At 43.7% G+C, this 16,232-nt stretch overlaps 1 protein-coding gene across 3 annotated transcripts in view; it reads right to left on the bottom strand.

The window, feature by feature from the left end:
* Nucleotides 1-16,232, bottom strand: part of dgki (diacylglycerol kinase, iota) — a 253,041-nt gene that overhangs the window by 32,646 nt on the left and 204,163 nt on the right. For all 3 annotated transcript variants that reach the window (XM_043708943.1, XM_043708942.1, XM_043708940.1), the window contains exon 27: nt 4,217-4,344. In XM_043708943.1, the coding sequence (XP_043564878.1) occupies nt 4,217-4,344 (128 nt within the window). The remainder of the gene's footprint in view (nt 1-4,216; nt 4,345-16,232) is intronic.

Consider the following 16,232-nt stretch of genomic DNA (forward strand, 5'->3'; position numbering starts at 1 on the left):
CAAGTTTCACAACATCCTTCTGATAGGAAGGAGACCAGAATTACACGCAATATTCCAACAGTGGCCTTACCAATGTTTTGTAGAGACACAACATGAACTCCCAACTCCTATACTCAATACTCTGACCAATAAAGGAAAAACATACCAAATGCCTTCTTCACTAGTGAGTTTTGAGAAGATTTGTAGCTCAGGTTGAGGTTCTGGATGTCGGTTTGCTCGCTGAGCTGGAAGGTTCATTTTCATGAATGTTTTCAGCTCAGTGAGCAAACCCACATCCAGCCTTCTTCACTATCCTATCTACCTGTGAATCTACTTTCTCGGAGCTATGAACCCGCTCTCCAAGGTCTCTTTGTTCAGCAACACTCCCCAGGACCTTCCCATTAAGTGTATAAGTCCTGCTAAGTTTTGCTTTTCCAAAATGCAGCACCATTTTGGACAGAAGTCATCTCCCAAGCCATAAACCCTGATTCCTGAAGAAGGGCTAATGCCCGAAACGTCGATTCTCCTGTTCCCTAGATGCTGCCTGACCTGCTGCGCTTTTCCAGCAACACATTTCCATCTATAAACCCTGACACCCATCTTCAATACACCCATCCCCCTGGACCCCTTCCTCTGCTACTTAATCTTTTCATTGTGAGCTGCCAACACAATATCAGCCACCTTCATCTCCCGGCTTCACTCACCCATCCTTTGAACTTTGTTGTGCTCTGTTCTCTCCAGTCTTAAGTCTGTCCTTGTTATCAAACCTGCTGATGAAGGCTGGTGCGATTGTCTTCTGGCGTGCTCACCCCTCCCAAGTGCCAACTCTGCAACATGGGTACAACAGAGTGTTACAAGGGGACATAAATTTAAGGTGAAGGGTGGAAGGTATAGGGGAGATGTCAGGGGTAGGTTCTTTACCCAGAGAGTGGTGGGGGCATGGAATGCGCTGCCTGTGGGAGTGGCAGAGTCAGAATCATTGGCGAACTTTAAGTGGCAATTGGATAGATACATGGATGGGTGCTTAAGCTAGGACAAATGTTCGGCACAACATCGTGGGCCGAAGGGCCTGTTCTGTGCTGTATTGTTCTAGGTTCTATAACTTTTCCTCCAGATAACTTGCCTTTTCTACGTATTAGTTTGGTAAACCTTCTCTAACCTGCTTCCAACGCATTTATAAATAAGGTGACTAGTAATGTACATAGTATCCAAATGTGGTCTCATCTGAGCCTTGTATAACTGATGCATAGCCTCCCTACTTATGTATTCAGTTTCCGACTTTTCTTGTAAATATTGATATGATTACTATTTTTTTTTCAGATTTCTGGCTAGCTTTCACTCATTCGCTAATCTTTCCCTCCTTTTTATTTGTTCTTTGCTTTTTTTAATCTTATGCTCAATCTTGACCTCCTAACTCTTACTGCACAATTATAGCTTTATCTTGAAGTTTGATACTATCTTCAAGTGTTCTAATTAACTATGGGTGATGCAAGACCAACTGTTCTAATCCCCTTAGAGTTTTTCTTTCCATTTTGAATTTATCTATTGTGTGTTTTCTGAAATATCCACTTACAAGTCTGCCACTCCATCTTCATTGGCCTATCTCCTAACCTGATTTGTCAGATCACTTCAGCTAGCTCTGCTTGCATGCATCAAAATTGCCTTCAGTTAAGTTTAAAATACTAATCTGAGACCCACTCTTTCCTCCCTCAAACTGAGTGTAAAATTCAATCATATTATTACTGCTGAGATCTGGGAGTTTTGTTCACTACGAAATTATTAATTAATTCCATTTTGTTGTACAATTCAATTAGCATAGCCTACTTTCTAGATGTCTCCAGAAAATGCTGTTCTAAGAAATTATCCCAAAAACATTCTATGAACATCTCATCCAAGCTACATCTGATTTTTCTAGTCTATATGTACTTTAAAATCCTTCATGATTATAACTGTATCTTTTAAACAGGCTCTCATTTTTATCTTTACACTCAATACTACCACATGGTTACTGGAGAGAGTGGAGGAGGGTGTGTGAAAAACACTCCTACAAGTGACTTCTTGCCTTTGTCATTACTCATCTCTCCACAAACTGCTTCTAAATCCTGATTTCATGAACTTAGGCCATCTCTCTATATTGTGCTAATACCAGTATTAATAAACGGAGTTACCCCTCCATCTTTTCTTGGCTTTTCATTCCTGAATGTCCAGTACCCTTTAACATTCAGGTCCCAATCTGAGTTATCCTACAGTCATGTCTCATGTAATCATTATCATATCATAGAGTGATAGAAGATGTTTGAGGGTTAGAGGAGGGTTTGATCTACAAGGAGAGTCATAGAGATGTACAGCATGGAAACAGACCCTTTGGTCCAACACGTCCATGCTGACCAGATACCCTAAGTTAATCTAGTCCCATTTGCCGACACAAGGAAGAAACTTGAAAGGGTTCAGAAGAGATTTACAAGGTTGTTGTCAAGGTTGAGATATTGAGCAATAGGGAGAGGCTGAATAGGCTAGTCACCACATTATCGGAAGGATGTGGAAGCTTCAGAAAGGTTCAGAGGAGATTTACTAGGATGTTGCCTGCTATGGAGGGAAGGTCTTATGAGGAATGGCTATGGGGCTTGAGGCTGTTTTTGTTAGAGAGAAGGTTAAGAGGTGACTTAATTGGGACATATAGGATAAGCAGAGGGTGAGATAGGGTGGTCAGTGAGAGCCTTTTTCCTTGGATGGTGATGGCTAGCACAAGGGGACACAGCTTTAAATTGATGAGTGATAGATACATGATAGAGGTAACTTCTTTACTCAGAGAGTAGTAGAGGGGTGGAACTCCCTACCTGTAACAGTAGTAGACTCACCAGCTTTAAGGGCATTTAAATGGTCATTGGGTAAACATATGGGTGAAAATGGAATAGTGTAGGTTAGATGGGCTTCAGATTAGTCCCACAGGTCAGTGCAACATCGAGAGCCGAAGGGCTTGTACTATGTTCTACATTCTATACTGTCCCTTAACACTACCACATTCCTTGTTGATTCCCACATTTGATTGGCTTTCTGTACCTTGGCACAATGGTCAGTTAGTTCATGCCCCTTCAGCCTTCACTACTTCCAAAGCCACTCTCATCACTAAATTCCCTATTATCGACATCCTGCGGGATACCAATGACCAGAAACTGAATTGGACTAATCATATAAATACAGTGGCTAAAAAAAGGTCAGGGGCTACAAATTCAGTAAAATGTACCTCACTTCCTGTCTCCTTAAAGTATATGAATGATCTACAAGGCATCAGGAATCTAATGGAATACTCCCCACTTGCCTGAAAGCAGCTCCAATAACTCAAGAAGCTTAATATAGTTCAGGGCAAAGCATCTGCTTGGCTGGCACCACATTCACTGCCTTCAACCTTCATCCATTTCATCAATGACATAGCAGTGAAAGCAATGCATACGTAACTGCAGAAATTCACCAAGACTCCTTAGACAGCACCTTCTAAACCCACGGCCACTTCTAACAGATGGACAAGGGCAACAGATGCATAGGAATACCTATCTGCAAGTTCCCTCCAAGCCACTCACTATCCTGATCTGGAAATATATCGGCATTCTTTCAGTGTTCCTGGGTCAAAATCTTAGAACTCCCTTCCTCAGGGCATTGTGGGTCTCCCTATGAGACATAGACTATAATGGTTCAAGAAGTTAGCTCACCACCACCTTCTCAAGGGAAACTGAGGATTGTTAAAATGAAAGATGAGGAATAACTGCTGACCTAGGCTGTGATGCTTACATATTGTGAAAAAATGAGAAAAGTCTCCCTCATTCCCCAGAGCTTCCTAGATCGCACAGATGGTTATTCATCAGTTGAACTAAACACCGTAGGAAGATCTAAGTTTCCACTCCTGGTCTGTTGAAGCTCAGTTAATACTGCCCAGTAGACAGGTGAATCCTATTTACTGTCTGACCTTAATAAGCTTGGAGGTTAGGAAGATGAAAATTAGTCATGAATGTTGGAAAATGTCTGCCAGGGTGTCAAGGTAGGGTTTAGTTGTGATTGCTTCCATGATCAAAGAGCCTTGAAAATGTACAGCCAAAAGCTGAAAGAAATGGCCAGATTAGAGAGATGCAGAGTGGCTCCCATAACACCACTGTCCATAAAAATAGATGGGCTGAACAAAATTGGGAGGAAGAAACGAATTATTGGTCGAAGGTTGGTTCATGGGGCCGAGCAGAAAGCTTACCCTTGGGGTGGATCCACCACCAGGTCTGGCATTCCAGGGGCTGTCCCAGTTTTCTGTATGACAACTATCTCTGGATCCAGAATAAAAAGTTCATCTTGAGCCACTTCTGTTACAAAGTGGAGATGCTCCTGAGGAAAAGTGGAAAACCATTCATACCTTAAAATTCTCTTAACTATCAACAATCAATTATTCATTAGTGGATCTATCCTTTCTAGTATTCTTAATTATTAAGTCATTATTGACATTGATATCCTTAAAGCTCAGTTAATTATTGTTCATGATCAATAATTACATTCCGTAATTAATTAATAACTACACTGCACTTCAGAAGCACTAAAATGAATACAGGGCGACTCCGGTATCCATGGAATTGATTTCCGCGGTTTCAGTTACCTGTGTTTTACTGCAGCTGGAACATATTACAGGGAACGTTCCAGAACCATGGACCAGAGGCTGCTGGGAAGGTACGTTTCCCATTTAATTGAATGGGTTTACTCCTATCTGTGGTTTCTGGCTTCCACGGTAGGTCCTGGAGCACATCCCCCGTGGGGGGATTATTGTAGTTTGAATATACTCAGCCAGACTCCCGAATACTGACAATAGTTCAGGAAAACCTATGCCAGATCCCAATGCAGTTTCTGCTTCAACCATGGGAAATGAATTCAAAGTACAAACTACATTCCATGCCAATTGATTTTCCAGTAGTTTAATATGTGGCACTGTAGCCAGATGGCCCTCTCCCTACAACCCCAGGATAAATTAATCATCTATACAAATTCCACTAGTTTGCAACCTTCAAGGAGACTCCAAAGGTTATGGTAATCATTTTGCATGCTACTTTTTCAAAGTCAATTATTATGCTATTTATTAATAAATTAATAACATTTCTCACCAATTTAACTGATAAATGCATTTATTTGGTGATAAAAATAAATTTTACTTATTGAAAATCTGCAGGTGGCAGGATGGCACTCTGATTGAAATGCTTACTTTTTGTCATAAACCTATTTTCAGCTATTGCAAAAAGACTTGATCAAGTAGCCACTCTCCTTATCAAGGAATTAGTTATCACATTTCGTTTTCAAAAAGATGATAATTTAAATAAAATGATCCCTGACAGAATTTGAGCATTATACATGATACAATATAAAGTGTTGTTCCCATTGAGTTTTGGTATTCCACGAAATCTGTCCGGGCGAGTGCAAGATAAGACCATAAGAAATGGTAGCAGAATTAGGGCATTTGGCCTTTTGAGTCTGCTCCATCATTCAATCATGGCTGGTATGTTTCTCAACCCCCTTCTTCTGCCTGTAACCCCGATTCTCTTACCAATCAAGAAACTCTCTATCTCTGTCTTAATTATACTCAATGACTTGATCTCCATAGCCCTCTATGGCAATGAGTTCTACAGATTAATCCGCTGGTCTTAGTCTCTCCTACTAGTGAAAACATCTTCTCCTTGTCCACTATATCCAGGCCTTCACTCTGTAACTTTTAATCAGATCCGAATCCATCCTTCAAAACCACAGCCCTCAACTGCTCCTCATACAACAAGCCCTTCATCCCCAGGATCAGTCTTGTAAACTTCCTCTGGACCCCCTCCAATGCTACCACATCCTTCCTTTAATATGGGGCCCAAAACTGCTCAAAATATTCCAAATAAGGTCTGAATGGTGCCTTATACAGCCTCAACAGTACGTCTCTGCTCTTATATTCTAGCCCTCTTGGAATGAATGCTAACCTTGCATTTGACTTCCTGACCACCAATTGAACTTGCATGTTAATCTTAAGAGAGTTCTGAGCCAGGACTCCCAAGTCCCTTTGTGCTTTTGATTTCCAAAGTCCTTCCCTGTTTATAAGATAACCTATGCCTGTTCTTCCTACCAAAGTGCATAACCTTAAAGCTTCCCACATTGTATTCCATCTGCCACTTATTTGCCCATTCTCCTAGCCTGTCCAAGTCCTCCTGCTGCTTCCCCACCTCCACATATCTTTGTGTCATCTGTAAACTTAGCAACAATGCCCTCAGTTTCTTCGTCCAGATGCTGATGTAAATTGTTATGGTCACGACTCTGACCCCTGTGGGACTCCACTCGGCAGTGACTGCCATCTTGAAGAAAATCCCTTCTCTCTGCCTTCTGACTGTCAGCCATTCCTGTATCACACTAGTATCTTGCTCTTAATACCATGGGTTCTTCTCTTACTTAGCAGCCTCCTGTGTAATGTAAAGTACATATTCAGATCCTCCATTATTTCTTTTATGCTCATTATAATTTCTCCAACCACATTTTCCAGCAGCGCAACATCTCTCTTTTACCTTTTAGATATCCAAAAAACTATGCCACTCATCTTTTATATTATGAGCTAGCTTAGTCTCACATTTCATCTTCACTCATATCCCCCCCACCGCCCCCAACCATTCCCCAAACCACCACCACCACCCCTTGCATTTTTAATTGTCCTCTGTTGATTTTAAAGGCTTCTCAATCCTCTGGCTCTCCATTCCATCAAATTGTATGCTTTTACTTTTGCTTTTATGTTATCCCTGACTTCCCTCATCAGCCACACTTGCCTCATCCACCCCTTCATTTGTTTTTCTTCCTTGGATGAATTTCTTCTGTGCTTCCTCCTCGCACCTGCGCCACCCCCCCCCCAAAGGTTTCTGAACCCACATGTTTCAGGTGGAACCTGTCCCATTGGGACAGCTCTCTCTTTCCCCAGTAATGATGTCAATGTTTCTCCCACACCGATCTTCCAATCTTTGACACACGCCTTTACCTCATTAATCTTGTTGACCCTGTGCCAATTTGTTTGTGGCTCATGTAGTAATCCAGAGATTACCACCTTTTTGGTTCTGCTTTTAATGTAGATCCTAGCTGCTCATATTCCCTCAGCAGAACCTCTTTCATATTTCTACTTATATTGTTGGTACCTACATGGATCACAATTGAAAGATGGAAAGCATCAACAGGATTTCTTTTCAGCAATACTTGAGGTACTACCTGGTAGCAAATGGTGTTTGGTGATATGTACGTGTGTTTAAGGAGTAACTCCAGAGGAAAAAGGCTGGATGACCAATTGCAACCAAATTCTAGGCTGTTGTTTTTACTCAGCCTATCTTGTTTTTTAAACTATAGTGTTTCATAATCGGCACCGTACAAATTCCAATAATATTAAATAAGTGGTTTAGCCACCAACTGCATTTCAGATGCTTGATTTCAACCTTGACTGGGGTAGTATCATGGAGAAAGTGAGGACAGTCAGAATCGGAAAGTGTGGAGCTGGAAAAGCATAGCAAGTCAGGCAGCATCCGAGGAACAGGAAGGTCAACATTTCCGGCATAAACCCTTCATCAGGAATGTGGGGGGGCTGGAGAAAGGAGGTTGAGAGATAAATAGGAGGGTGGGGGTGGGGCTGGGGAGAAGGTAGCTGGGAAGGTGATAGGTGGATGCAGGTTGGGATCAGGTGGGGGGAGGGGAGATACGGAAACTGATGTTGAAGTTGACGTTGATGCCATGTGCTTGAAAGGTCACAAGGCAGAAGATGAGGTGTTCTTCCTCCAGTTGTCGGGTGGCTTGGATTTGGCAGTGGAGGTGGCCCAGGATCAGCATGTCCTTGGTGGAGTGGGAGGGGGAGTTGAAGTGGTTGGTCACAGGGTGGTGGGGTTGTTGGGTGCATGTGTCCCAGACATGTTCCCTGAAACACTCCGCAAGTTGGCGTTCTATCTCCAAGATACTGAGGAGACCACATCATGAGCAACAGACACAGTAGATGAGGTGGGTGGAAGTGCAGGGAAATCTCTGTGAAAAGATCCTTTGGGGCCTTGGACGGAGGTTGAGGGGGAGATGTGTGGGAGTAGGTATTACACCTATTGCAGTGGCAAGGGAAGGTGGTGGGTTTGGAGGGTTGGGTTGGTGCGGGGCATGAACCTCACGAGGGAGTCATGGAGGGAATGGTCTCTGCGGAATACTGGCAGGGTGGTGGTGGGGTCTGATTGTAGGTTGTAGAAATGGTGAAGGATAATGCGCTATATTCGGATATTAGTGGGGTGGAAGGTGAGAACCGGGGGGTTCTATCTTTGTTACGGTGAGGATCAAGGGCAGAGGAGCGGGAAGTGAAGGAGATGCACTGGAGGGCATTGTTGGCCATGTGGGAGGGGAAATTGTCATTCTGGAAATAGGCAGCTATCTGGGATGTCCTGGAGTGGAATTGCTCCTCCTGGGAGCAGATATAGCGGAGGTTTCCTCTACATTAGGGAGACAGGATGCCAACTCGCAGAATGTTTCAGAGAACATCTCTGGGACACACGCACCAAACACCACCACCATCCCGTGGCCGACTACTTCAACTCCCTCTCCCACTCCACCAAGGACATGCAGGTCCTGGGCCTCCTGCACCACCAAATCCAAGCCACCCAACGACTGGAGGAAGAACGCCTCATTGTCCACCTTGGGACCCATCAACATCGATTTCACTAGTTTCCAAATCTCCCCTCCCTCTACCTCATCCCAGGTCCAACCTTCCAATTTGGCACCACCCTCTTGACCTGTCCATCTACCTTCCCACCCATCCGCTCTACTCTCCCTACCGACCTGTCTCAGTCACCACCACCACCACCCCAGACCTGTATCTACCTACTGCCTTCCCAGCTACTTTGATCCTCTCCCCTGTCATGCCTGACGAAGGGCTAATGTCCAAAACATCGACTCTCCTGCTCCTCGGATGCTGCATGATCTGCTTTTAGCATACACTTTGAACTGGGGTAGTATCATGTCAAGCTTCTGAAGGAGATGGAGAGGAATTTATCAGAACATAGCTTCCCTTCTTAGGCTGAAGTTTTTTTCCTGTCACTTTTTCCCTCTTTCTTTTCCAAAGTATTCACATGACTATGCAGTAGATGATAAACAGGAGGCATTGGTGATTTGCAGGGAAGTCCTGATGGTCATCTCACCAATCTTTAAAGTTTGCATACTGATTTTAATACAATGTCTGGTTTATACCCCTGTAATGCAGATGCTAATTCAGCTCCAGTTAGATGGTAAAGTGATTGAGGTCTGATATGACATTCTACTGTGGCATCAAGGAGCCCTAGGACAACTGGAGTTAATGAGAATCAAGAAAAAAACCAAACTCTCTGCTGGTTGGAGTCATAGGTCAGTCATCTCAGTTCCATGACATCTCTGGAACAGTTCCTTGGCATCATGTCCAAATGCCTTCACTGCTTCATCAATAATCATCCCTCCATCATATGGTCAGAAATAGCGATGTTCATTTATGATCCACAACGTTCAGCCCTGTATGTAACTTCTCAGATATTGAAGCAGTTTATGTCCAAATGCAGCAAGGTCTGGACAGTATCTAGCTTTTGGCTGACAAGTGGCAAGAAACATTTGCACTACACAAGTGCCAGGCAATGACCACCTCCAACAAGATAGAATCTATATATTGCCCCTTGACATTCAGTAGTATTACTGTCATGGAATTCTTCCAATATTGACATCCTGGAGGTTGCCATTGGACCTGAACAAGAAACTGAACTGGATCATCCATACAAATAAGACAGCAGTTCAGAGGCTAAGAGAGCAGACCAGAGGCTAGGAATTCTGCATTTAGTAACTTACTTTTTGGCTCCCTGAAGACTGTCCAACATCTACAAGACACAAGTCAGGAATGTGATGTAATACTCTCCACTTGCCTGAGTTAGTGCAGGTCCAACAACACTCAAGAAACTTGAAGCCATTCAGGACAAAGCAGCCCATTCAATTGGTACCACATCCAGATACCCACTCCACTGATATCCAGTAGAAGCAATGCGTAAGATGTGATGTGCAAGATGCACTGTAGAAATTCATCAAGGCTCTTTGAGCACTATCATCTTGATGGACAAGGGCAGCAGATATATGGGGTTCATCACCACATGCAAGCTCCCTCCAAGCCACTCACCATCCTGACTTAGAAATATATCACCATTCTTTCACTATCGTTGGGTGAAAATCTTGGAACTTCCTCCCTAATAGCAGTGTGGATCTACCTATAGCACATGGACTGCAGAAGTTTAAGGAAGCCACTCACCACCACCTTCTGAAGGCTAAATAGGAATATGTGTTATATGCTGGCACACCCACATCTACTAAAATGAACAAAAAAAAATGCTAAATCCTTACTCTTAATGCTGGTAACCTTCATTAATGGTAAATTATTGTTGGCTTTTATCCCAGGTTTAATCTATATGGACAACATGGTGATTCAAAATTGTTAAGTGTGTTTTTATGAGCAAACATTGTGAAGCATAAAGATAGAAGAAGAAACAGGATTCAGAATTGAATTATGAAGTCTTATTGCAAAGTGAAACTGTAAACGTCTTGAATGGCCGTTTGCACCTCATGTTAATGGTTAAAATAGCGGAGTGTCCTAATTATCTGGCTTTGGTCTTTGATAAATATTTGGAGTGCTGACAACTGAATACTGGTGGGGGTGGGGTGGGTCTGTGGTTGCTCCAGCTGCTCTCTCAGTCTGGTAAGTATACACAGCCCACAAAGCAAAATGTCCCACAGGGTAAAGGTCAATGGGTTGGCATGAAAGGTAGCAGGGACAGTCGATGTAAGGAAATGGGACACAGTGCAAACCGTTAGTAGTTCAGGGGTGGGCAGATGCCTACTTGAAAAACCTAATCTGGTCACAAAAATGAGGCTATAGGATGTGCAACCAATCACTGACAATGTAAAGAATGTAGTGGCATTTCTACCACCACTTCTATCCGATATTTATTCATCAGCTGATACTGGAGAAAGAGCAGGAAGATTATTAGTTCTTAGCAGGGTGGCAACAGATAAAACTGTTGATCCCAGATATGTCTGATCTTTCAAATAAGACCTCCTCAGCTGGTGTTCCCCTATAGTAAAGTCATGGCCTCACTACGGGAGGTATCCACACAGATTACTTCTCACCATGGTAACTTATCTTGAGCAGGTTAATCTGCTTGTAGAGATCTGATTTTACAGTCCTTCCAAACAGCTTTTAAGCTTTATTTGAGCACCACAAGAGATCTGACTGGTTATCAGTTTGTCATAAAAAAGCTTCATTGGGATCAAATCATGTGATATCCATTATTAATAAAAAAAACTTTTCCAACATTAAAACATAGGATGAACTTGAAACAGACCATATCACCTGGCAGTGCCTCATCCACCAAGCCACAATACATTTTGAAACCAATCACATAAAGGCTGCTATGGAGAAATAATGCTGGTGTTAGAAGAGTGGGCAGAAACCTGACTCAAAGACACTCCTTTCTAGGGGAAACTTTGTCCTGGCTAAGTCACTCAAAAGCACACAGATAACAAAACCTGACAGATAGTAACTGAACATTGCATGACCACACCTTCAATATGCCAACCAATATTCAGAGAGAAGGATAGCCCACACCCACAGATACAATGGGTCAGTTGATGCCCTGCTCGTTGAGTACCAGGTATAAATCGAACTTACCACTGTGAATAAGAACATAAGAACGAGGAGTAGGAGTAGGCCGTCCGGCCCTTCGAGCCTGCTCTGCTATTCAATAAGATCATGGCTGATCTTTTCATGGACTCAGCTCCACTTACTTGTGCTCTCACCGTATCCATTAATTCCTTTATTTTTCAAAAAAAATCTACCTTAGCTTTAGAAGTATTTACTGAAGTAGCATCAACTACTTCCCTGGCCAAGGAATTTCAAAGATTAACAACCCTCTAGGTGAAGAAGTTCCTTTTCAATTCAGTTCTAAATCTGCTCCCTCTAATCTTGATGCTATGCCCTCGTGTCCTAGTTTCACTTGCCAGTGGAAACATCCTATCTAGTTCTATTTTATCAAATTTACATGCTTCTATGAGATCCCCTCTCATTCTTCTGAATGATAATGAATATAATCCCAAACTACACAGTCTCTTCTCATAAACCAACACCCTTCACTCCAGAATCAACCTAGTGAACCTCCTCTGCATCCCTCCAGTACATCCTTTCTCAAGTAAGGAGACCAAAACTGCACACACTACTCCAGGTGTGTCCTAACCAACACCGTGTACAGCTGCAACACAATCTTTCTGCTTTTAAACTCAACCCCTTTCAGCAATGAAGGACAAAATTCCATTTGCCTTCCTAATTACTTGTTGTACCTGCAGATCAACCTTCTGATACACAAGGGCACAGGTCCCTCTGCATAGTAACATGCTGCAACTTCTTACCATTCAAGTAATAATCTTTTTTTATTGTTACTCCTACCAAAATGTATGACTTCACATTTATTAACATTGTATTCCATCTGCCAGACCTTTACCCACTCACTCAACGTATCTATGTTCCTCTGCAAAGTTTCACAGTCCTCTATACACATTGCTCTGCTGCACATTTTAGTGTCATCTGTAAACTGTGACACAATACACATGGTCCCCAAATCCAAATCATCTACATAATTTGTAAATAGTAGCAGTCCCAACACCGATCCCTGAGGCACACCACTAGTCACTGATTGCCAGCCAGATTAGCACTCATTTATCTGCTCTCTTTCTTCCGGTTAGTCAACCACACTATCTATCCATTCTATGCACGCTAATACTCTACCCTTAACACCATGTATCCTTATCTTATGCAGTAGCCTCTTGTGCAGCCCCATTGTCCACCTTGCTTGAAATGTCTTCATAGAATTCTGAAAGATTTGTCAAACATGACCTGTCCTTTATGACTCCATGCTGCGTCTATCCAAGGAGTCAATTTCTTTCAAAATACCCTGCTATTTCTTCCTAAATAATAGACCAGAGCATCTTCCCCACTACAGAGGTTAAGCTAACTGGTTTATAATTCTCCAACTTTTGTCTACCTCCCTTTTTAAACATTGGTGTCATATTTGCTGTTTTCCAGACTTCTGGCCAGCGCAGACTTCTGGCCAGAGTTCAGCGCCAGCGCACCTGCTATTTTACCCACCATCTCTTTTAGTACCCTGGGATGCATTCCATCAGGGCCAGGAGACTTATCTATCCTTAGCTCCATTAGCTTGCCCAACACTAGTTCTCCCATAATAATAATTGTGTCCAGGTCCTCACCTACCTTTGTCTCTTTGTCAGTTACTGGCATGTTATTCGTGTCCTTCACTGTGAAAACCGATACAAAATACCTGTTCAGTGCCACAGCCATTTCATCACATCCCATAACTAAATGCCCCTTTTCATCATCTAAAGGACCAATGTTTACTTTAGCCACTCATTTTCGCTTTACATATTTATAGAATTTTTTTGCTATCTGTCTTTATATTCTTTACTAGTTTTTTCTCATGTTCTTTCTTACTTTCCTTTATAGCTCTTTTTGTGGTTTTCTATTGACTTTTAAAGCTTGCGCACACTTCTAGTTTCATGTTATGTTTGGCTAATTTGTGTGCCTTCTCATTCAATTTGATAGCGTCCCTTATTACCTTGGACACCCATGGCAGATTACCCCTCTTCTTACAGTCCTTTCTTTTCACTGGAGTATACTTTTGCTGAACACTTTGAAACATTTCTTTGAAAGTCCTCCATTGCTTATCAACTGTCCCATCATTTAATCTTTGTTCAGTCTACTTTAGCCAGGTCCTCCCCCATTCTATTCCAGTCCCTCTTGTTCAAGCACAGGAGACTGGTATTGGATTTTATCTTCACACTCTCCGTCTTTATTCTAAATTCAACCATACTGTGATCACTCCTTCCAAAAGGATCCCTAACTATGAGGTCATTAATTATTCCTGGCTCCTCACACAGGACCAGATCGAAGATAGCTTGCTCCCTCATCGATTCCATTACATATTGTTCAAGAAAACTATCATGGATACACTCAACGAACTCCCTCTCAAGGCTATCCTGACTGAGCTGACTCGACCAACCTACATGTGGATTAAAATCCCCCATGATAATTGCGGTACCATTTTTACAGGCATTGGTTATTTCTTTGTTTATTGCCTGCCCCAATGTGATGGTATTATTTGGTGGCCTATAGACTATGCTTATCAGTGACTTTTTCTTCTTAAGAATTTCTAATTTCCACCCAAATGGATTCAACCTTACTCTCCATAGAACCTATATCATCTCTCAGAACCGCCCTGATGTCGTCCTTGAATATTTGAGCTACAGCACCTCCCTTACATTCCTGTCTGTCCTTCTGAATAGTCTGGTACGCCTGGATATTTAACTCCCAATCATGACCATTCTATAACCATGTCTCTGTAATATCCGCCGACATTTCCGTCACCTCCAAAAAGACCCCACCACCAGGGACATATTTCCCTCCCCACCCCTTTCCGCCTTCCGCAAAGACCGTTCTCTCCGTGACTACCTGGTCAGGTCCACGCCCCCCCTACAACCCACCCTCCCATCCTGGCACCTTCCCCTGCCACTGCAGGAACTGCAAAACCTGCGCCCACACCTCCTCATTCACCTCCATCCAAGGCCCCAAAGGAGCCTTCCACATCCATCAAAGTTTTACCTGCACATCCACTAATATCATTTATTGTATCCGTTGCTCCCAATGCAGTCACCTCTATATTGGGGAGACTGGACGCCTCCTAGTACAGCGCTTTAGGGAACATCTCCGGGGCACCCGCACCAATCAACCACTCCGCCCTGTAGCCCAACATTTCATCTCCCCCTCCCACTCTGCCGAGGACATGGACATCCTGGGCCTCCTTCACCGCCGCTCCCTCACTACCAGACGCCTGGAGGAAGAACGCCTCATCTTCCGCCTCGGATATTGTACTCTATGCTACCTTCTCCCCAACCCCACCCTCCTTTAGCTTATCTCTCCAGGCTTCAGGCTCTCTGCCTTTATTCCTGATGAAGGGCTTTTGCCCGAAACGTTGATTTTACTGCTCCTCAGATTCTGCCTGAACTGCTGTGCTCTTCCAGCACCACTAACCCAGATATCTGGTTTCCAGCATCTGCAGTCATTGTTTTTACCTCTCCGTAATACCCATTGACTCACCAAGTTTAAAGCCTTAGTGACCACCCTATTTATCCTTTTCGCTAGAACACTGGTTCCAGATTGGGACGGTCTCCACCTGAACCATTGGTCCAGGTCCCCTGGTTCCAAAACTGATGCCAATGCCCCATGGAATGGAAGCAGTCTTTCCCACACCATTCCCTTAGCCACATGCTTACTTCCCTAATTTTCTTATCCCTAGGCTAATATGCACTTGGCTCGGGCAGTAATCCAGAGATTACAACCCTCAAGGGCCTGTTATTTAATTTTGTCCCGAGTGCTTGATAATCCCCAAATGGGTCCTCCATCCTTACCTATGTTGTTCGTCCCAACGTGGACTGGATCCTCCCCCCCCGCTCCAATATCCTTGCAAGCCGGTCAGAGATATCCTTCACCCTGGCACCGGGCAGAAAACACACTATGCGGGACTCCCAATCCAGCTTGCAAAGGATACTATCTAACCCCTTAATTACAAGAATCCTCTATAACCACCACTTGGGTTTTTGATCCCCCCTCTTGAATGGCCTTCTGTACCATGGTGCTATGGTCAGCTGGCTCATTCTCGACTTGACACCGACATTTTCTACAAACCCACCGACTCCCACAGCTACCTGGATTACATCTCTTCCTACCCTACCTCTTGCAAAAATGCCACCCCGTATTCCCAATTCCTCCGCCTCCGCCGTATCTGCTCCCAGGAGGACCAGTTCCACCACAGAACACACCAAATGGCCTCCTTCTTTAGAGACCGCAATTTCCCGTCCCACGTGGTTAAAGATGCCCTCCAACGCATCTCGTCCACATCCCGCACCTCCGCCCTCAGACCCAACCCCTCCAACCGCAACAAGGACAGAACACCCCTGGTGCTCACCTTCCACCCTACCAACCTTCCCATAAACCAAATCATCCGCCGACATTTCCACCACCTCCAAACAGACCCCACCACCAGGGATATATTTCCCCCCCCACCCCTCTCCGCCCCCCACAAAGACCGTTCCCTCCGTGACTACCTGGTCAGGTCCACGCCCCCCTACCACCC

The sequence above is a fragment of the Chiloscyllium plagiosum genome, chromosome 19 (assembly GCF_004010195.1).
Source record: "Chiloscyllium plagiosum isolate BGI_BamShark_2017 chromosome 19, ASM401019v2, whole genome shotgun sequence".
Taxonomy (NCBI): domain Eukaryota; kingdom Metazoa; phylum Chordata; class Chondrichthyes; order Orectolobiformes; family Hemiscylliidae; genus Chiloscyllium; species Chiloscyllium plagiosum.